General features: G+C 40.6%; 1 protein-coding gene across 1 annotated transcript in view; it reads left to right on the top strand.

The window, feature by feature from the left end:
• The window catches only part of faf1 (Fas (TNFRSF6) associated factor 1), a 72,622-nt gene that overhangs the window by 8,815 nt on the left and 41,338 nt on the right, over nt 1-22,469 (top strand). The window contains exons 4-9 of the mRNA XM_080473401.1: nt 5,818-5,850; nt 6,668-6,909; nt 8,199-8,290; nt 8,810-8,901; nt 15,974-16,079; nt 20,832-20,918. Coding sequence (XP_080329527.1) covers nt 5,818-5,850; nt 6,668-6,909; nt 8,199-8,290; nt 8,810-8,901; nt 15,974-16,079; nt 20,832-20,918 — 652 coding nt within the window. The remainder of the gene's footprint in view (nt 1-5,817; nt 5,851-6,667; nt 6,910-8,198; nt 8,291-8,809; nt 8,902-15,973; nt 16,080-20,831; nt 20,919-22,469) is intronic.

The raw sequence follows: 22,469 nt of genomic DNA, 5'->3' as shown, positions 1-22,469 counted from the left end.
GACCCTTTGTACAGTACAACTTGTAACAGTGTACCAGGGGGCAGCCACGAGAATTGGTGCGTAGCGGTCAGCATATGGATCCTGACCCTGGATATATTGCCAAAGGTCTTCTGTTGGAACATTTTGGAAACCACTACAAGGTTGCAAATTAATATATACAGAAGGTTTTGGCATGGCAAACAATAAAATCTAAGGATGTCAAGGCACTACAATCATACTCCTTAATTTCTGCCTGGATGCTGTAATGTAATGGAGGAGCTTCAGTACATGCAGGAATTGGACATGCCTGTAAACATGAGAACCATTATGTCAAAATTGCCTTACAAAATGAGGGAGCAGTGGAGGACCACTGCTCATGACATAATGGAATGGACCAATGAACAAGCTCACTTCCAGGATCTTGTTGCGTTGATGGAGTGACATGTTGGTATCCTTTCTGACCCTCTGGTGTTATACAGAATTCAGCCTCTGGTGTGGTTGGCACAAGGACTTTCAATAAGTTCAATTCACACCTAAGGAAGGAAAATATTGTCGCCACCACAGTAACATCAGCGGACTCGTCTGAAGGACCTTGTGAGGTGATTTCACCTCTGCAGGATCCAGTAAAGGTTAAGAAACCTGGATGCCTGTGATGTAGTCATAGCCACACATTGGAGGACTGCAAACAGCTCAAAGGAAAGAATCACATTAAAAGACAACCACTAACTATAGAACAGCTAGTGAAGGGACCATCCATAAGCCAACTGTATTCATTCCAAACATGTGGACATACAGGGGCCGGTAAGGACCAGTGCGTGTTATCCATTGTTCCTGTGAGTTTGAAAGCAGCAAGGGGAAGTCGTATTGTACAAACATATGCCTTCTTAGACCCGGGAAGCTCAGACATATTCTCCTCTGATCATTTAATGAAGGCGCTGAATATAAGAAGAACCAACTTTCTGTTAAGCACCATGGGACAAGAGGCAGTCATTCCATCCTACTCACTACCTGGTTTGGAAGTAGATGATTTGGACAGCAATAATTTATATTGTCTTCCAGAGTTTCTGACCCAGAAGAAAATGCCGGTCACTGCTGATAGCATGGTGACCTCAGAGGAACTGGCTAAATGGCCAGACTTATCCAGGGTTGAAATCCCACGCATTAAGGGAGGTTTTGACCTGTTAATTGGAACAAATGCACCCAAGATATTGGAACCTTAGGAGGTCATTAATAGCCATGGGAATGGGTCTTATGTTATTAGGACAGTGCTGGGTTGGGTTGTTAATAGAACACAGAGTGAACGGGAGCAGTGTTGTGGGAGAAACAGACTTTCCTATTGCTCTGGTTCATAGGATCTCCATTCAGACTGGAAGAAATGCTGACCAATCAATATATTCATGATTTCAATGAAACAGCTGTGAAGGAGAATGAAATGTCCAGAGAAGACATAAGGCTTATGGAAATTGTGGAAACTTCAACAGTACTTCAGGACGGGCAATATTGTCCTTTCAGAGAAAGAGGGTTCTGGAAAATGTAAAAAAAAAAAAACTTAACAAAACAAAAAACATGCTGAATAATGTTTCTGATGAGGCCATTGTGGATACAAAGGGAGAAAAGAAAAGGCAGGAAACAGAGAGGATTAAGAAGAGACTGCAGACACTGCAGAGCATAAGGCCAGCATTCATGGATGGTCTTGAGCTTGATAGGAGAGGACCTGGAGGTCCGCAGTTCAGGAGACCACTACCTGAAAACAGACACTTATCCATTGGTGGTCGTGGACCTGATAGGAAAAGGCCTGGAGAAAGCCGGATCATGGGAATTCTACACTATTTTCCCAGAAAAACAAGGTCTTGTGTGTGAGGTTACAGACTAAAGGCAGTATTATTGAAAGGCCTGTGACTAAACTCTGTCTGGTTCAAGAAATGTAAACATTTGAATCGATAAATTTCTCTCTTTTTTTTTTGGGCTCCTGTGTTTGTTGTGTCTTGAATTGTTACGTCTGTATGACGTTAACAATTGGGGGCCATTGTGTAGAAGCCAATTATTGGAAAGTGAGTTTGTTAATATGATCACTGGGTGGCGCTGTGGTTATATAAGAGGAGATTTCCTATCATGGTGAGGATGATGTTGACCTCGAACCACAAATAGGTTTTGAGCGCGGTCTTTGCTGTTGTGTCTGAATGTTTTGTGGACTCACTGGACAGGCCAGCTCATGTATTCTAACTATGGACACAATAAATGATTGATTGCTGCAAGAAGAACCGGTATGTAGCCATTTTTGAGGGATTAAACAGTGAGTCAGCCACTTCTAACATGGTTCAAAATCCCCTCAGTAGCCAGTATTAGACTGAGCTCCTTTAATACCGTAGTTATGTATATTTCATGCTCTCTGCATGAAAAATGTCTGTGTACACATGTTGATGAGCTGATGGCTTCTTACAGCAGGATAATGCACCACTTACAAAGCTCAAATCATCTGTACTCCAGTCACCTTCATACTGAAACGATCCCTATCCAAGAGAGCATTTTGACATATGGTGGAACCAAATATTTCCACAGGAAACCTACAACTGCTACAGACTGATTCTACAACAACAATATGAACCAAAATCTTTTGAGGAATATTTCCAGGACCTTGAAGAACCTAGGCCACGAAGAAGTACAGCAGCTCGAATTGCCAAAAAGGGCTAATCTGGGTACTACTGAAGTGTTCCTAATAAAGTGGCTGATGAGAGTATGTGCCATTGTTGTATGATGGATATGTGTGCACAACAGCTGTTAGAAATACCAAGGGTCAAGCTGAGGTTTTGTCTTAGCAGAAAACAGAATCCCTCACCTTTATGGACGACTTTAGAAAATGAAAGTTTAACCTAAATATAATAACTATAGTTTGTGCAGCATTAATCTGTTCACAGTTGACGAGTAAGCATTTTCATTATGCGTTTCCATGTTAGTTAATGAAGGCAGTGCAGCTCTGCAGACCTATACGTTTACTTATCTAGGATGTTACATTAAGTCATGAGCTACAGAGTTGGAAGGTTTTGATCCTGCTATGGTTTCCTCCACAGCTGTTTTAAAGGGGAATCATACAAATAGCGGAAACACAATGTAGTTGTACACGCTTCCTGAATGGAAATGGTTCCTTTAAGAGGCTTTAAACTCTTCAGTTTACTGTCATGGTTAGCGGACACTTATGAATGCAATCGAAATCCTCTAGAACTGAAAATGCTCTGTGAAAATTTTTATTTTATACGTGTGTACATGTTTCCCCATGCGGCAGTCTTTTGAGCCATGAGAACATTGCTGCTCTTTCGTAAGTGGACACATTGCTATGAATGGAGGCTGGCTGTATAACCAACAGCAAGCACATTTACTAAGTGGTTGGCATTGGTAGGAGCAGGCCGACGTTGCCCAGTAAACAGATTCTGATGATGTGACCTGAGCCTGGGCCAACTAGTAAGTAAGCCTGTCTAAAAGGCAGTCCCTATTTCTCCAGTCTCTTCTTCACTAATTAGAGAATTATTAGAAGCTTGTGTACTATGAAAGATGGTTTTATTGCAGATTTTGATTTTGAAATGCTTCGTCTATAGTCAGAGCCAGATTGGGACCGTTTCCCGATGGCCATAGCTGGTTTTGGCTGCTTCTGTGTTTCCCTTGGCGTGCATTAGAAAAGAGTGCCAACCAGAAGAAGGAAAGTGAGAAATTTCACCAAAACAGCAACAGCAGATTTTTCAGGCTTTAATTGTTGTTCTGCCACTTTTAGGTTAAAGTGCAAATGGGATCAGTTTTTTGTGATTTTAGCCAATATATAATTAGCTGTTATTTCTAAGATAATCTTCAAATGATGACCCAGGATAGAGCTCTATTTTCAATTTAAGTTCAGCTCACTTCTGCTTGATGCGTTTTCTTTTTTGCTGTCTGCTTGTAGCACCTCGAAAAATTTTTTTAATGAGAATTACATTACAAATAAAATATATTATTATTAATGACTATACCTCCTATTACAAAACATTGTTATGCTTTTAATAAGCGAACACTCGTGCTAACTTTTAGTCATTCTCTGTGAAGTCTAATAATGGTGATGATTCATGTTGTAATCTGTAAAGGTACCCTAATACTTGAATCATACATTTGGGCTAGCCAGCAGCAACCAAAAGGCAGCATATAGCCCATAGGTGGTGCATATCTAGATCTCACTACAAGTATGAATCACACTGTTGTCAATAAAATACGTAATGGTCTCATGGATAATATCTGAGGACCAGGGGAAATTTGAAAAGTAGTGGCTTGTTGAAGTGGTGGATCACAATCGGGATTGTATGTAGATCTTCTAAAAATAGACAAGTAAGTTATTGAAAACAGCATTTAACATTTAATAGGCTGTTCATCAATGGATCAAAATGTTAAAACCATAGCAAATATCTGGCTTCTCTGAAAATGTTTCTTCAGCCATCACACTGTCTTTGCCCCTGATGGAAAAAACAAACAAAAAGGATTTCTGTCTTCAAACATAGAAATGTTGCGGTGCATAAAAAAGCTTTCTTGCAATGTACTACCACATCAAATGGTGGATGCAGAAAGACTTTCAATTTGATTTTAGGGGGGGGAAATTAAAGTCAACAATTGGTCTCCCTAAAAATACTCCACTTGCACTGTGCATGCTCAGGGCTGTCAATAAGGAGAGAAGCCGACCCTCAACCCAAACAAGGCATTGTCTGATGCCAGCTGCTGCCCAGTAAACAAATAAGACTGGACCTGCAACAGAAGAGCCAAAATAATGTCTTGAAAGGTCCCGTCTTGTTTCTACAAAATTGATATTTGCCCTTTGCAAGGAGCACCAAGCATGGGACATTAAAAGTTAGGAATGAGCTTTATTCTTCGAGGGAAACAAAAGAAACGCAGAGGGTCCTTATGGAATGGAGACACAACACAGTGATCGAAATCAGGGATGGGTTTTTCTTCAATGAGCGATGGAGCTCCTGGTTCAGGGCATTTAGCGCGTGCCTGGCTTTGTGGTGATGTTGCAGCAGGCTTCGTTCTCGGCTGGGGCTCTTGTCTATGCAGGGATGACTGGGTCTTTCAAAAGGACAGCGCTGCATTCAACAAGAATCCCCTAACGGACTTCTAGTACAATAACGTCAATCTTTTGGACCATCCTACATATTCCCCTGATCCAAATCCAATGGAAAACACAAGGATGGATGACAAGGAGAGTTTACAAGAACAGACATTTCTAGGCTGTGGAAGTCCTCTTGTGAAGCCATTGTGATCTTTTCCATCAACTTCCTAAAAGCACACTCATCAAGCATGCCTGAAGGATTTTTTGAAGTGATCAATACTCTGCAAAGTCCTTTGTTGCCACTTTTATTTCTTTCTTTATTTTCTTGTTTATTAAGAAAACACCATCAACAACTTTGTGGTTTTTGTTTTTTCTTGTCTGTCTTGTCTCTTGCTGAAGGTTCTTAGCTTTTTGACTTTCCCCACTGCAATTTTAAGATTTTGTTCAAGAGTGTTGGTATGCAGATTTTTATATTATTACAGATATGTACAGTGCACTGATTCTAATAAGCCATGTGCAGTTATTTTTTTTATTCTTCTATTAAACACAACCAACGTGAGGAACAATTATTTCCAAATCTTTAAGTAAATATTGGTGCAAACGTGAGTTAATGCAGGAAGCAGGTATGGCTGGTATATAGCAATTTTTCTCTTCTTACTGGTCCAGCCTGTTCCATATATGTTGATGTTCTCTTAGAATGGATCTATACCTCAACAGTGTTACTGGGCCTGATTGTTCAAAAGACTGAGTCTGACCCTCTTTTGTTCTTTTTCTTGCAGAACAGTTCCTGAGGTCTCTTCAAGTCACACAGGGTATACTTTGTTCACATTTAAAACATTTACAGTGTTGTGTGAAACTTGGTTCTCATACATAGGCTGTGTAGAATAACCCATCTGCCAGAGAGCAGATCAATTGTAAATGGATCCAAGAAAAGACAGTAACTTATTTTGGAGTGGCTGTTGTGCTCGATAGTATATGGAGCAATAGACGGTGCCTGAAAGAGCTTAAGAAGAAAGTGCGGACAGGATGAAGTGAATGTACAAGAGCATCGGGTTTGATGTGTGACAGAAAGATAGCAGTAAGAGTGGAAGTAGTCAGACTGGCTATGATGGTATAGAGACGGGCACTGTCGGCAAGAAGACAAGAAGCTGAACTGGTTGTGACTGAGTGTGCAGAGATTTTCATAGTGGCCAGACTGGGTGGGAATAAAAACACTTCATAGAAACGTAGAGAGATTTACATAGAAAGGACATGTTAAGAAGGGTTGGACATGGACTGAGAATCCATTTTTAGATGTATTGGACAAGGAAAGGGGAGATGGAGCCATCCAGCATTAGAAGATTTGTCAATGTCGAGGAGGACATGGAGATAGTTGGTATTACACACAAGACAAGAGATGGAATGAGATGGAGACATGATCCATTGTGGTGACCCCTGAAATGAGCAGCTGAAAGACTAAGACTTGTCCTTCTTAGATTTTAGAAGAAACAAAATTCTCAGCTGTTTACTGCATTCTGCCTTATATAACATTTATATGACACATTTAAAAAAAATTAAAATAAAAAATCATCTTAAGAATAGTCCAGAGTCAAACGTTTTAAAAACTCATAAGTTTGTCATCCCTGACAGGGAGTCCAGCCAGGCCAGCCCATCAGAAGCAGCTGATGCAGCAGCAGGAGGTATCGCCCCTCCCACCTCGTCCTCGCCTTCGTCCTCTTCTCCGCCATCATCCTCCTCTGCCTCAGCTTTCTGCCCAATCAGCCCATCCTCCCGACACATTGTTGAGCGTCAGCCGCGGATGATCAACTTCACTGTGCAGTACCGTCAACGCTCTGTGTCACTGGTGCTTGAAGAGGCTCACAGTACAGTTGGTAAGAAACACTCAAACAATATGGAACTTACTTAAACATTATGTTTCCATTCATGTGGAGGACATTGACATATAATCATTTCCGTCTTACTTACTCTTCACTCGTGGTTACTGCTACTTTGGGTATCCCGTTCTTTAACCCAGTGGCTCTCAAACTGTTTTAGTTGACGTCCCCGTTGGAGAAGAGAAAATTAGGGCTGTCCACCCCAACAAAGCTGTAACGGAGTGATCAGGTCCTTTTATTGAACACGTTATAAATATATATAACATATATATATATACACACACACAAAACATCTAGCATTAGATGCCATTGATATAGCACTTTTCACTGATTAGAACAGTGCCCAAAGCACTTCACACACACAATTTTGGTTTCAGTACCTGGGACATTTTGGCATATGGTCATAATGGATATTGAACCTGCGACCTTCTGTTTGTCATACGACCACTCTACCAACTGAGCCATTTCATTTCGTCATTCGACCAGACTTGGGTATGGCCGAGTCTGTTCTATTAAAACGTCTGTGGCTCATAAGTAAGTACTGTCATTATGCCAGCAATACTTTTTTGGTCCAGGTTTGAAGAATTGTGTAACTTGCAGGGCACAGAAAAAGTTTTTTAAGCATCAAAGGCAAACGTGACGGCTCACATCACTGTGTAACTGTATTCACTGTAGTGAACATGCATGTCTTTGTTGTTCACTGATGCTGTTGCAACAATTTTCCTGCTGACAATATTTAGAGTTTTCTGTGAAAGAAGTCCACGTTCCAGGCTTCTTTTTAATTTGTTGGGCTTCATGCTGTGTGCAGTCCGTGTGTATAAGATTGATTCTAAAACCTTATTTTGTTCATTTACTGAAACCCAACTCCAAGATAAGCGTCTTGACATTTTCTTTTCTCTGATTTGGAATTATTAAAGCGGCTAGGCTTTGTCTTCCCTCTTTCTGAAACACCTTTTGCTTTTAAAATTTTTTGTGATTTAAAAAAAGATCAATTAAAACCATTCTTGTCTCTCTGTCTTCGCCCCATTGTATTTGTGCACCCCCCACTTTTAAGTGTCACAGCTTTAACCTGATCTGAAAATGTAAGAATTTTCCTTAAAAGGAGTCACAATGTCTTTCCCAATTGATGACTTAAGTCCCCGTACGGTGGAGGAAGTCAGGTTGACCCGTATTAAAGAAAAAGCCACACACTTGTATACGTCTCCTCTTCCACACAGGACACACTACTTGTCTGTTGGGGAAAAAAACAGTAAGACTTCTTGTCTTTGTGTTATTTCAACTCACAGGTAACATCAAAGAAATCCTTGAGACACAACTTGGTGTTCCAGTGTCTAAAATGCAACTGAAAGGGTGGAAGAACGGCGATGTGTCTGATAGCGTGAGTTCATTTTCTCTATTTTGTTTTCATTTCTTTCTTTCAATTTTTTATACACTTACAATAGGGTATCAAGAAAGTAGAAATGCACAAGGGATACTAGTTTATTTTGTTGCTCCCATGTAAGTATTTAATGACATTTTAATTGTCTATTTTTCTGACACTCTTTGTAACATCAGATCATCATGTCCACAACATATTTCCAAAGCACACGACAGTACTGGTAACCAACTACCCTGACATTATTAACATTTTGCACTTGAGCCTAAGTCTGTTTTTTGTCCCACAATGGCTAGAAATTTGTTCTTAAAAGAGTTTTCCATTTCTAGCCAGAAGGAGCAAAATGAAAGGCTTCCCTTAAAATACTAATAGGAAGAGATTGTGGTTTTAGAAATGAACGTGTGTGCATCCAAATGATCTGAGCACAAGTTCCTTTTGCTTAGCAATCATTGTCTCTCCAGCTGTAACTCGTCGTCCTTTATTTGTCCCTTTTAAAGCTGTCTTATCTTTTTGTCTAATCAGACATTGCTGAAAAGTTTACATCTGCCTAAGAACAACTCCCTGTACGTCCTGACACCAGAAACTGCTGCTACAGCCAGCACCAGCAATAACAGGTAATCAGACTACCACTCTTTTAAATACATCTGTCAAACTGTTGTGAATCTTCTTCCTCTTCCACATTTTCAAGTATGTAGTCACATGCATGCAGTTCCCAATAGGGAACAGTAGGTGGCGGTCTTTGTCCATTTATGTAGAAGATGTATTCAGTATCCAGCCATCAAAAGCCATTTTCTTTGAGTTAATAAGAGACATTTGACCTGCTGGGGCACATTCATTTTCCCATATCCATTTTGACATTTCGAGGGGAGCGTCTGCTGCCACAATCTCTGTGTGTTGTGTAAATAACAATTTCTGCTCCTTTATTTGTATTTTCCAGCCTGATATTGTTGCTTGCTGTGGTTATGTTTTTTTTTTTTTTTTTTTTTAACATATTGATCTTCAAAACCTGTTGATATTATATCCCAGCTTCATATCTATTATTTATTCCCTTTCTCTTCTAAATCACAACAGTCACAATGTCATAGAGACAGTACAGATTTGCTGAGAACACTTTATAAAAGCAGCGTCTCTATCCAGAGGTTCAATACATGGTAGTATTAGCAGGCTTTCGCTCTGAAATGTCAGTCAGCTCAATGCAAAGTCACAGCAGTAACACAGTCACAGCAGGTAAACGTCTTCCAAAGAAATATTATTCCTACTCTCATGTGCCTCTGTATTGTCAAATAACCAAGATCCTTTTGTATTTTTATTGTGAGGCATCAGGGTTGTAGGAATAGATTCAAGTTTATTGTCAATAATAATATTTTATGTATTTTTTTTCTCAGGATTTGTGTGGCTTTGTTGCTTAGAGTTTGAATCACAGCACAAAGACAATGGCATCCATCACTTTGTCTGATATTTGCAGAATTCTCTTGGGAACGTGAAGCTGATTAGGATGTAAATGGTTTCACTTATATACAGTGTACGGTGCTGCTCGGTTAAAAACAAGAAGCCTATTTTGTTTTTATATCTATTTACTATTTTTAGGCCTGTAACTATTATTGTAGAAACTAGTCTAAGGGATTTATGTGAACCTTTGGTTAACCAGAACAATCTAATCGAGGTAAATATCTATTTTTAATTGAGTACTAATCCAGAATGGTAGTGACATATACTGGTTTTAAGAGAAAAATAAAGAAACAAAAAATGTAGATATATAATATAAGATTCTATACCGTATCATATAAATATATATTTTTTAAATTGTCTGACATTATTATTAGTGTTGTTGAATATACTGTCAATGTCGTAGTAATTATTTGTTACTTCCAAAAAAATAAATAATCAAAGCATTTCAGGGTACTTAATTTCTTGCACTCGTCTTAAAGAATTATCATCTATTAGATATTCGTTTTTCTTATTTTGTTTGTGTGTGTGTGTGTGTGTGTGTGTGTGTGTGTGTGTGTGTGTGTGTGTGTGTGTGTGTGTGTGTGTGTGTGTATGTGTTTTGTTGATCCTTGTTTGCTGACAGTGGCTTCAAAATAAAAATAGCTCTCCTACAATCACCTACAATAGCCCAGTCAGCACAACACTTATGAAAGAACTCATTTGGCATTTTGCCGCTTTGGCTGCTAGTTAGGCTAAGTGGTAGTTATATTGTGTTGGCAGCTAATGGCCCTCATCTCCCCAGTATCCCCTTGCTCTCTCTTCTCTGCCTGTTCTCATCTTCTCACTCCCCCACTAACTGCTGTGTCTTTTTAGCAGCACCGTTGCCATTTCCCTAAGTGTTATCGATATCATTTTGGGTGTCAGGCACTCATTATTCTGTGTCAACTATTTTAATGGTGGACAGTCTGTGCTGAAAGGAGTGGGTGTGCATGTGTGCGTGCATGTGTGTGTGTGTTGACCCTGCTGCCATACTGGGAGAGAATAGGTGACACATCTCAGAATATGAGAGGAGCAGTCCCCTGTAGTGAGACCAAACAAGCTGTTAGCTTGAAGTAAAAATAAACTTGAGTCACACCACATATTCATGCAAGTGCCTGCAAATATGTTGCAGTAGACACAGCTTACTGTGTGTGAAGGCCATAAAGTTGATGATGTGAAATAATATAACAACATTCAACTTTAAAATATGTTATTAAGGGAATGAAGAATATTTATCTTTATGTTGAAGTGACATTTATTAATCATAAGCCCTTTTTGGAGAGTCTGACGTGTGAATGCACAGACACACAATGAGGGATTTGTTTGTGTAAAAGGGGTCGCTGGCATGGCAATCACATTTGTAGCATTATACTGGCCTTGTTTATTCGAGTGTTGGAAAGTAAAAATAGGTGTAATGATGCGTCCTCTTAATGGTCTTATGTTTTGATCTCTGTGTAAACCGTGCTACTGTTGTGCTCTCTTGGTGAAACTCCCCATGACTTTATTACAGTTGCGTAGCTTAATAGTGAAATTTGCAACTACTCGCTCTGTAAAAAAAGAGCAGCCTGACAGACACTTATGACTTTGATGATATTTCATCTGTTAGTGGGACATTCATTCGTGTCAGCATGTTTGCTGCTAGTTGCAATTCAGCAACTATCTTTCATTTTTCCCCCCAAAAATGTGAAAATGTGTTGAGAATCTATTGTAGATGATGTAAATTACAGTCCGTCTTGTCACATTTACCCATTTACAATGGGTTTTTTTGTTTACTGTATTTGCTGTTGCTTAAAATAGAGAACCGAACATAGCGTTAATATTATGTCGTATGCTGTACTTGACATGTCATTAAAGGACAGTGTGGCGATCGCTTTCAGATGTTACACCAGTCACAAATAGTGTTGTATCCATTGAAAAAAAAACCCAATTGCAATACAACAGTTTTCCTGTTGTCTTGACGTGCCATCCTACAAGTCGCCTGTTATAAGCCATAAAAAATCCAGATCTTTTGTTCCATTTCCAGCATGTGATTAGCATCATCAGATGAACCGCGATTAATCTGAAAATAGAAGAAAATCTAATTAGTAACATTTCATAAAACTATGTATCTCATTCTGCTCTAAGTTGTCTGTTTGTTTGTCTTAACTTGGATGGATGTTGCACACTCTAAAGCCGTGTTCAAACATGCATCCGGCAACAATGTTTGCTTCAGATATCCACACAGTCAGTTGCCTCTTTATTGGGTGCACTAGTATAATCTCACACAATTCAATACAACAGCTCTGCCATAAATTCTTCCTTTTATGAAGTTTATCATATTTTGCGCCGGCACTGTGTAATTATATGTTTATGTTTATTATGGAGGCCATAATTAACGGTGGTGCTGGGCTGCATGATGTTATTTTGACAGGTGGTGCTAATCTCTTGTGAGAGGGAGGCAGAATGTGTCGAAAACCTTTGAAAATAATGCAATCCATCATAATAGAGTAGAGCTCCTGGTGACCTAAAACCTTAAATTAAACTCCTCCGTGTTTAACCTGAACATTGGATCAAAATTAGATTATTGCATTATACTGTGTGGGTTATTATACTTAAGGGGCCACTAAGTGAATAAAAGTAGGCTTTGTATTTTCCTAGGAATAACCAAATATTTACAGTAGCTGCCTCACAAGTTCCCTCAACTGTGGTTCTAGTGTTTTGTCAAATTGTGTACAACATATCAAAATACTGCATGCCTGAATGAAAACCAATTGACTTTCTTTTATATGTGTTTTTCTTTTAAACGGGAAATGGAGCCTGCCGTGTTTGTAATATAAATAAAAAATGAAATAAAGACAAAGCACTGGATGACATGGTTGAAACTTTTTATAGACCCACGAAGTTGCATCATTTTACAGTAGGAATTCACTGTACACTATGACACAAACATAAATACCACAGAGCACAGAATGTTTTTTTTGCCTCTGTAATGTCTTTTTACTAATGCCATGATTTAATAGTTTCACAATTTTTCTCAGATCGAATGACTATGTTTAATTATATATTGTGTATTGTGAGTGCGGTTAATGAAACTATATTGGAGTTTGTCTTAGTTTTAGACAATACCCCCCCCCCCCCCAATTTAATTTCATAGTGCTTATATGCTTCAAATTGTTGCTGAGTAAAAATGCAAATGTCCCATAAATGGTAATATCCCTGGCAATTACTTTGTAGAGCTTGGCTCATGCTGCACACAGACCGAAACCAAACTGACTGATTAAATAGTGCTGCACTGTCATTATGATCCTGCTGAGCAAACTCCTCTTGGTTGTCTTGTTTGATTAGAAATAAATCTTCAGGCTTTGGGAGATTTTCCTTTGAGCACCAATTCATCTCAGGTAGTTATTTAGTTAGTGATGTGATGTGCAGTTAGTACTGCAGTGTTAAAGCCTGGTATGAAGAAGGTTTTTTTTTTTTTTTTCTGTGGCCATGTTGATGACTGCCTGTGAATACAAGAGGGTGTTGAGGAGGAGCTAATCTTTTGCATAAATGATGAAGGATTGATGAATATTTCAGTAGAGCCTGTTTCCTTCCTTGTTTACTCTCCTCCTGCTCCCAGTTAGTGTGTTTGTCAGTCAAAGCGTATCTTAATTTTAACTCTCAAATAAGTTTGAAATTGAAAAGAATTATCCATTAGGTTCTGTGAGCTTTTATTGAGGCGGGTTCTGTGTGTCACCTATTCTGTAACAGACACAGGGAGGGGGGCTTGAGGAAAACCGAGCCAGTTAACTAAAGTCACTCTAATGGGCGGCATCCAACAGCTTATCACGCTAGTTAACTTTAAGGCAAGATGGCAGATCAAAACAGAGCAAAGTCTGAACGGTTTCGAGTTTTTCTGCTGTGTTGTGGATGCAAAATGTGGAGGAGGTAAGACCCTGTGTGTGGCTCAGTACCTTCTTCTCTACTTATTAGAGCCAAGACGTGTCTGCGTGTCTTCATGTACTCCAACAGTGAAAACAGACATTACGGTTGTCAGTTTATGTCAGTGGCAGGTTCAGGAGAATGTGTGTGAGACGCTGGTGTGTCTCAGTATGGGTATTTGTGTTTTGCCGGCACATGTCACATTGTGCGTGCGTGTGTGCATCAATGTGCCTGGCAGTGCTAGTTTAATAAGGTCTAGAGTCTGCTCTGTGCCGCGGGGACTCGCAGCTTAGGCAATGGGCTTACCTCAGAATGAAACCAATCTGTTTAGCCTGCTCTTCTCCCCCTGCAAATTGCTCCATTTTTGCTGTCCATAAAGTTAAATGACATTTTCCTCTCGACACCCTTATGCCATGTCAAGTGCCTCCAGAGATGTTGCAGGCCGACCTGGATGTCACCGGTGTGTGTGTGTGTGTGTTGAGTGAGAAAGAGACCTCTGAAAGCAGAAGCAAACAGTGAGACATCCACATTTCAACCCCAAACTGCTGGAGGGCCCTGCCTCTATCAAAAGACAGCAGTTCTGAAAACATCAGTGGTGAAAGCAGTTCAAAGATGTATTAGACTTGAAACATGGTTTTGCTGTTTGTATATGAACCAGCAAGCCTTCTGAGGCAGATGGGAGCAGCACGGGAATGACTGGCTCAGAATAGCAGATTTCCCCACCCTGAATGCGTTTATTTAAGTATCTCTGTACTATAGAGCACAATCACCAATCTGATTTTTCAAAGTAAATCTTGAACAGAACTCCACCCACGCACATACCAAATGGCTCGTCGGCCTGCCATAAATGACTGATAAGATGTTCTTTCTTTGCTTGGAAGGACAGAGTAACACTTCTTCTCAGTTTACCCTCTATCTCTGCCTATTTAGGAGTCTCGCTGCCTGCCAGCAGCAGCTCGGGACTGTGTCCAAACATAATCGTGATATTAGCTAGATCCTTATTTATGTGTCCCTACCCCTTCCATTTCTTCTCTCCCTCTCTCTCTCTCCCTCTCTCTCTCTTTGCCTGACTCTCTCTCCCGCTTGCACACATGCACACACATCTCTCTCATCCTTCTGCTCAGCCCTATTACATATGCATCCATCCTTCCCACTCCACACATTTCCAATCTTCTCCAGTTAGCTACAACAAACATTACATTTACATATTGATTTCGTAGTTTTAGTCAATGTAAATATGCTGTCATTACAGTAAATTTGAGCTTCTGTTAACATAAGCTCGTCCAGATCTGCGCAGATTAAGGGTGTGATTGCATAATTAATGTGTGCGCTACATATTAATTCCCTCATCCCTCTCTTTCTCTCAACTCTTCTCCTCTCCTTCGATTCTGAGCCCTGATTAAGTGCCTGTTTCGGCCTTTAAGCCTCCCATTGCTATTCAGCATCACAGACCCAGCGTTTGCTCAAAACGCTACTTAACCTCACAGCTTATTGTAAATGAAGCTTCCAAAAGTTGATTCCCCCACCTCCTCTTCTCTAACTGCGTATTTGACACTGCTGTAGGTTAGAGTATAAGCGACTGATGTCTGTCCAGAATCGATGCTGTCACCTGGATGCACCTTTGCTCGTTCGTTCCTCTATTAATGCTCAGTGATTATGCATTGAGATGAAAAGGAAAACGTGAATTGCTAGCATTTTTGCTAGTTATGATGGGAATTTCTTTATCAGTACACTGTATTTTTACATTATTATTTCAGGTGTAGACCAGAAAAAAATGTACAGCATTTTGGTTTTTAATATTTTTGACCCTCTAGTACTAGTGCTGTATTTATCACTGTCTTTTTTTTCTTTCTAACACCCTGATCACTGAGTACGTTGATGATACTTTATGAACGAAATAACGACCCCCCCCACCCCCCAGTTTATTTCTTAATAGTCTCCAGCTTTGTTGGTATAAATGCAGGTTTGTGGACTCCATGCTGTTACTGTGCAGGTGGTCATAGACGTAGAATCCTGCTGAGCTGAACATAGCCCTGACCAGGCTTGTTAAAACACAACCAGTAAAGTGGGTGACAGCCCCCCTGAGGAGGCACCCACCTCCCCGTACGCCAGCAGGCTACCACCAGTTGACAAGTTTAAGCTTGCCCTTTACTCTTACTCATGTTTTTTTTTTTCCTCTGTCTTTTATTTCTCTTGCGTCCTCATATTGTATGATATTATGTTTATAATGTCTCTTTGCATTAATTCCTGTTTTTTAATTTCTTCTACAGTGGTTCCGAGTAATTCTTACAGTGTTTTCATTTTTCCACCATTATTTAGTGCTCTCCAAGAGTCGTTAAACCAGAATTTCCTGCTGGTCATTACCCACCGTGAGGCTCAGAGGGACTACAACCTCAACTTCCCCGGCTTCAGAACCATACAGGAGGTATGACCCCAACAAAGCGTGTAGACACAGACCTTACAGGACACCATAAAAGCATTTTTGTGCATAGTCACACCAAAGGTTCCCAGTAATGCACCCACAGGCTTTCGTATAAATATTATTGTACCTGATTCCAGTCTCCCAGAACAGAGCTTTCATTCCATTTTCCAAACATTGCTAGTCTATCTCAGCCATCGATTCATTATTCATCACAAATGATCACATTTCAGAGCACATAATTACTCTCACAGCTGCAGTTTGGTACAGCCTCCCTCTATTTCTCCCCACTCTCCCCGTGCTTCGTCTTTCTCCCCCTCTCAGCAGTCTAGAAGGCAGTTTAAATGACTGAACATTGTTTGATCTAAGCATGCAGGAGCAATGGAAATCGAAAGAGTCTATTCATTTTCTTCATCTAAAACTAAACAGTAGATTTGGCAGCCTTTGAAATATTTATAGATACTCATTCTGGACCCAGTATGAAGGCAGTACACCTCTATCTATTTGTTATTACTATCACAGCTGCAAATGGATTAAAGGTTAAGGAGCATGAAAATATAAGTGTGTGCTTGCTTGCCTATGTAGATGAGTAAGCATGTGCATCTGTGTCAATGTTTGGGCCCATATGAGTTCAAATCAGCACTCTCCCACACACACCAAAGCATTACTACCCTGCAGAGCTACCACTGCAGAGCGAGACCTGAGCATCCACCATTTATTATTCAGCGTGTAGCCTGCTGTCACAGGTAGAGAAAACACACTCCCCAAACTGATCAGGTGTGATGGTCAATCATTTCCTATTTGTAAATTAAATAATCACCATTTGCACTAGACATGTTGGATTTGTAGATATTTGAGTTTTTGATTGTTGTCAAACCCACAGTTCTTTTATAGTTTGTGTGTGTGTATATATATATATATATATATATATATATATATACACTTTTTTTTACTGTTATATTGTTTTTTTTGTATTTTATATTAAGAGGTTTTTATCCTTTCTTGATAGCTGCAGCTACTGTGGTTTAAATGTGTTTTTTATGTGCTGGTGACGATTACGCTAATAATAATCGGGCTACTAGCAGAGCTTGTAATGGTGCTAATTGAACAGATTAGTAAAACCAGCATTTGAACTGGAGGCAACTTGCCTCCCTGGACTTCTGTCTCATTCTTTTTACATTTTTTTCACCCCCCTCCATCATCCCTCTTTTTCTCCCTCACTCTCTTCTCAGGCAGATGGTTTTGATGAGCACCCACTGTGAACCTTAAGTGTTTCTGCTGGGATTACAAACACTAGGGAGGGGTCCCTGTGGTGTGGGAGGGGGGAACCATGGACACAGAAAGGAGGCAAAGGACTGTTGGCTTGGTGGGGGTGCTGTAAGAGGCGATAGGGGATGGAGAAAGGACAATGTGGGCTTAAACAGGCCCGCATGTCGTGGTCTTTTCCTTACATATGCTTGTCTTTAGGCATCTCAAGGATCCCCTGCAGTGAAAATGAGACCCACAACTTTAACCTACATATGTCTTGTGTATAACCCCATGCCAGGGTTGTCTTAGAAAAGTTCAATTGCCAGCTACAGGTGCAAGTGCAGTCATCAGACTGAGTAGTGGTGGTGTATAATCTCGGTGAAATTGCTTTGTAAAGATGGGATGAGGAATTGGATTAAAGCATTTTGACGTAAATACGATAGAAACGGCTCCCATAACTACAAGAACTCATTTTTGTCAACATAGAAAGACTTAAGAATGCAACAAAGAAGTAACACCATATTCAGCCTACTCCCTTTTCTACGCAAACTGTGTCCACTCACACATATGGACTCCACTACAGAGCACCTTTTTCTCTCTTTTCTCTCTTTTGTCTTAGCTCAAGACTAACCGATGGTCCCTGCTTGTGCATATCAATAGGGATGGAGTCTTCTCTTCTTGTTTGTCTTTGCCAAAGACTCTGGCTTTGCCTTGTGGCTCTAAGGGAACTGCCCTTACCCCTCCCTTTCTATTCCTTCTTTCTCAATCTCTCTCTCCCAGTGTCTCTTTTCCACCTTCTTTCTTCTACATCTCTGGAGCTCAAGGCTGGGTAGACTCTGATTGGCATTACCAGACAAGGGTGTGGGGGTAAGTTGCTGGCTAGCTTCTGAGCTAAGCTGGAGAGCAAATGTTTGCCAGGGAAGTAGAGGGTAGAATAGGAATGGCTGCTGGGTCCTGAGTTGTCCGTGACCAGACCAGTTGTCCTTGGGATTTCCATCGTCTACTGCCCCCCCAGGGCTGGGCCTGGGCCCCATCCCTACTCCGCAGCTGGGAGACATATAGGACCCAAATGCAGACAGGGCTACAGAGCTGAGAAAAGGAAGGTTGGATCGAAAAGGGAGTGAAAGAAAGGCATCTGGTGCCTTGGGGAGATGAAGAAAGAACAGGAGAGAGAGCGCTTGTGACTGTTTAACGGAAACCTTTCCTTTTCTTTGATTTGCTTCCAGTCAGGGATTACAGGCAATTGGCATTTACAATGATTGGATCATTAATTTTGCCGTGAGGCGTAGTGCCCAGCAGCTTAGCTCCACCACCAGGCCAGCTAATGTTGTGTAGAACTGGCTTGTACATCCCAACAGCACTGATTTATTAGATTTGTGTCAAAATCCTGTTCCACTCTGTTCAGCTTTGGCTTCACATTTTAGCTGCTTTAATTACAAGTCAGGTAATAGATCCGTGTCATTAGTCGCTGAAGTTCTATTTATTAAGGCATACAAATATCACATGATAAAAGTACTGTTTTAATTTGATAAGCAAAGCAAGTTTTATCAGTTTTTTTAGAGGATACGTCACAATTTAAAACATATTACTAGGAGTCAGTAATATCATGTAATTGTTTATTAGTTGGAGTCTAAGGTATTTCTCAGATGGCTGTTGTGGAAGATAGGGGGCAGCATTAGACAGTACTGTGGGATGGCTGCTGTGCCCGCCATATAATGCTTTTGTAACTAAGGCTGCAACAAACATTTCAGCTACCTGCTTAATTTAAGGGAAGCCTGTGTGTCACCTTGAATGTGGGTTGCTTTGTATTCCACGCATACTTTATTTGTTTTTCACATGCCCTTATCAGAGTCTAATAAAAGCAGCGTATTCATGTGTCACAGAGGGCTGGATGACTGCCCGGAGACTCTGGTGGTGTAGTTTCAGGTGCACAGGCTTGCTGTGTCGCTGTTTTCTTTCTGGGTAAGATCAGATTGTCTTCTGCCAGGTGTCTTTTGCTGTCCTCCTCTGCTCTCCTTCTCCTCCTCCTCTTCCTCCCCCTCCACCTCTCACCTTCGCTCTCTCTGTGGTGGGCGTTAGTTTGTTGTTTCTCTGATGCTGCTTTAACCTCTGACAGCAGCCTCTTCATTACTAGTGTTTATGCCTCTCCTTTCCTCCCTTTTCCCCTCTATTCATCGGCCGGCCAGCCGGTCAGTCAAATCCCTGTAGTCTGGCTGGTCAAACATAGATATTACACTCTGTAATAACACTGGCCACCCGCTTTGACCCCAGTCTGCTATCCTGCCCATAGCCTCTCTTCATAAGGATAGGCACTGAGCCGTGTGGTGTGGGATTTATGATAGAAAGACAAAGAATGGTTGTGCCACTCATTCATTATTGTTCCTTTTTATTTTTTTCCTCTACTTGTTTGTATGGTGAATTGCTTTGCGCTGCTCGGTCCAGCACAAATAGATTATGATTTCTGTTTCCATGATAAAAAAAAAAAGGAAAAAAAGAACTAATATATAAAAGTAATTTTCTTTATGTTTTCAGACAGCTACACAAGTTAATATATATCATGCAACTGGATGTGCAGTGTTAAGAAGTACAAAGGTGTTTGCTGCCAACCACAGTCTGCGCCCATTCTCTCTACAGTTCAGTGTTTTGCAGACACTTTCCTGCTTTAAGATTGGCTTTTGCTTTGTATTTGTAGCATTCTTTAAGTTTCCACCACTCTGACTAGCCTGAACATATCCAAGGATCCATCTCTTCTCGGTGCGTTTTACAAAGGACAGGATTTGTCTTGTGTATTTGAGGGATATTTGCTCTACAATAGAAAGTTTTCTCAGCATCAGTGTCCAGCCCTGCGGGTCTGAATGGCAGATTTCTGCCGACCAAATGCGCCAGAATCCACGGCCGCCAGCACTCAGACGCCGACGGGGCTTTGATCAACCTGGACGGGCGCACATCAGGCTGGCGTTAGGGCTTTAAACCAACAACCCACTGGACGGTGTAACACGGCGTTTGGTAGGACAGGCACCGCCAGCTGCTAACTGTTTAAAACCGAGGAATGTTATTAAGTGATGTAGATGCAGCGTCCGCGCATGAATGGGAGAAGAGAAATACTGTTCATTTCAGAGTGTGGAGCTGTTGTTGCTGGGAATTAGCTGTGGCATCTGAAGAATGCTGATAACACTGCCTGTCTTTTCATATATTTTTTTCTCCTCTATCCTTTTGACTGAAGTCCTCCTTCATTCTGGGCCTCCTTTCTTGTTTTTCCTTCACGCATCTGAATGAAAGAAAGCTGCAGAAATTTAACACATTGTGTTTACTGTATTCATGTGCTCAAAGAAATACTTTTCCAATCCTATAATTCACATAGTTTGAAGCTCTTGGTGTGGAGTTATATTTGAGCTTTTATTCTAATTTGTTGTTTTTTCCTCTGTTTGCTGCCCAGACTATTGGCCCAGTTGTGTCTCAGTTCGACCTTTTAGCGTGGGGTAACAGTTTGTAATGTTTTCCCTTTTGCAGGTGAAGAGAAATGTGTCAGACTTGACCAACATCCCAGTACGGCATCAGCAGTGGGAGGGATGGCCTGCATCAGCATCCGATGATTCTGTAAGTTTCATATGCACACACATAATCTACAATTTCACAGAAATACCATAAATGATAGAACGTCTTAACTTTTATTTGTGCCATAAATGCAGGTTATATATTATACATTTTGTAGGAATAAAACTGTGTTTTCAAAGTCACTGGATGTAATCACTGTTCACAGGTTAATAGTTGGCATTATTTAACCAAGTTACATTTGAAACAGTTCCACTCGTGCGTTCCACGCCAAAACCATCTGTCAGAAGCATGAAAGTAAGACGTTGGAGCTAATTAAGACGTCAAAGACGGTTCCATCCTGTGCCCCCTATCTGTGGACATTAAAGCTCACATCATTGAGTCCCACTGACCTTTCCTGTCCAGGGGTTGCTCTTCCCAGCCATTCACTCCACACCCAGTCAAGCTGATCAGAGGTGGCCCTCATCCAGAACCTTGAGGAACCTCTGACCCCTTTTGTCACAGCCCTTCTTTGATAGCATATGTGTTCCCATGCTAATTGTTTGGCATGGTTTATCATGCTACATTGGGAAGCTGTTGCGCACACATTCTTGTGTTAACCCCTCCCTAACATTTTCTTTTTAGACCTATGTGACCATTGTTTGGTTTAGAGCATTGATATTGACATTGTTTCTTCATTTTCATCCTTTATTATGTGTCCTGTATGATGGAAGTGGCTGCAAGGGCAGTGCATGGTTGTGACTAATAAGGATAAACTGTTTTTTATATATATATACTTTACACTGGTGGATACAGTCACTTTGACTGTAGCCCATGATTTGTCTGTGGCCCATTATTCAAATATCAAAAACTTAAAATAACAATAACTGCACCTGTTTTTATGGCTCAAAGTAAAGCTTTTGGATTAGCATTGAAGGCAACAACATTGCACCCATTGTTGTGCACAAAAGGTTATGTATCCCTTTACTCCACAGAAGATTGTTTGCTTTATTTTGTTCCATCACAGCTCAGAGCAGCCAATTGTAAAGCCAGTAACCACCAAACAAACCATACTGCTATGATGCAGATTTACCATTGTTAGCATTATATTTGTAGACTTCCAATTATGTGATCAGTAAATACCCTGGCAATGCAACTGAAAATACAAATCTTACTGCAAAGCTGAGAGCTCATTGCGGGCATGTGGCACAATGACTGACCCCTTTTGGGTGAACAAGCTTCTGCTTTTCTGTACCAAATGATTTACTGTTCAGCTTTGGAACCACAGCTTTGCAAGTTTCCGCTTCTCATTGAAAGAGGAATAGAGCAAACCACATTTTATAAGTGTTCAGGATATTAGGTGTGTTAGTTTCCTCTGAATTGAGGTTGGAGATTGTGGTTCCTCAGGCCCCCCCAACAAATAAAAGACCACAAGAGCAAAGATTGATTGTAAAGGTTCACTGATGAATATTCAGTTTAATGTTAAGATGTTGAAGGATTACATGTATTATTGGTGTTATCTTTGCATTTTGTGTGCTGATTCTTAGTGGGCCTTGGCTTTTCTCCTTAGGTAGCTGTGGAAATAACGGCCTGGATTCATGAATAGATTTCAGCTCA

Source organism: Lipophrys pholis (assembly GCF_963383615.2).
Source record: "Lipophrys pholis genome assembly, chromosome: 10".
NCBI classification, from domain to species: domain Eukaryota; kingdom Metazoa; phylum Chordata; class Actinopteri; order Blenniiformes; family Blenniidae; genus Lipophrys; species Lipophrys pholis.
The sequence above is the reverse complement of the archived record's forward strand: the minus strand, read 5'-3'. Positions and strand labels throughout refer to the sequence as shown.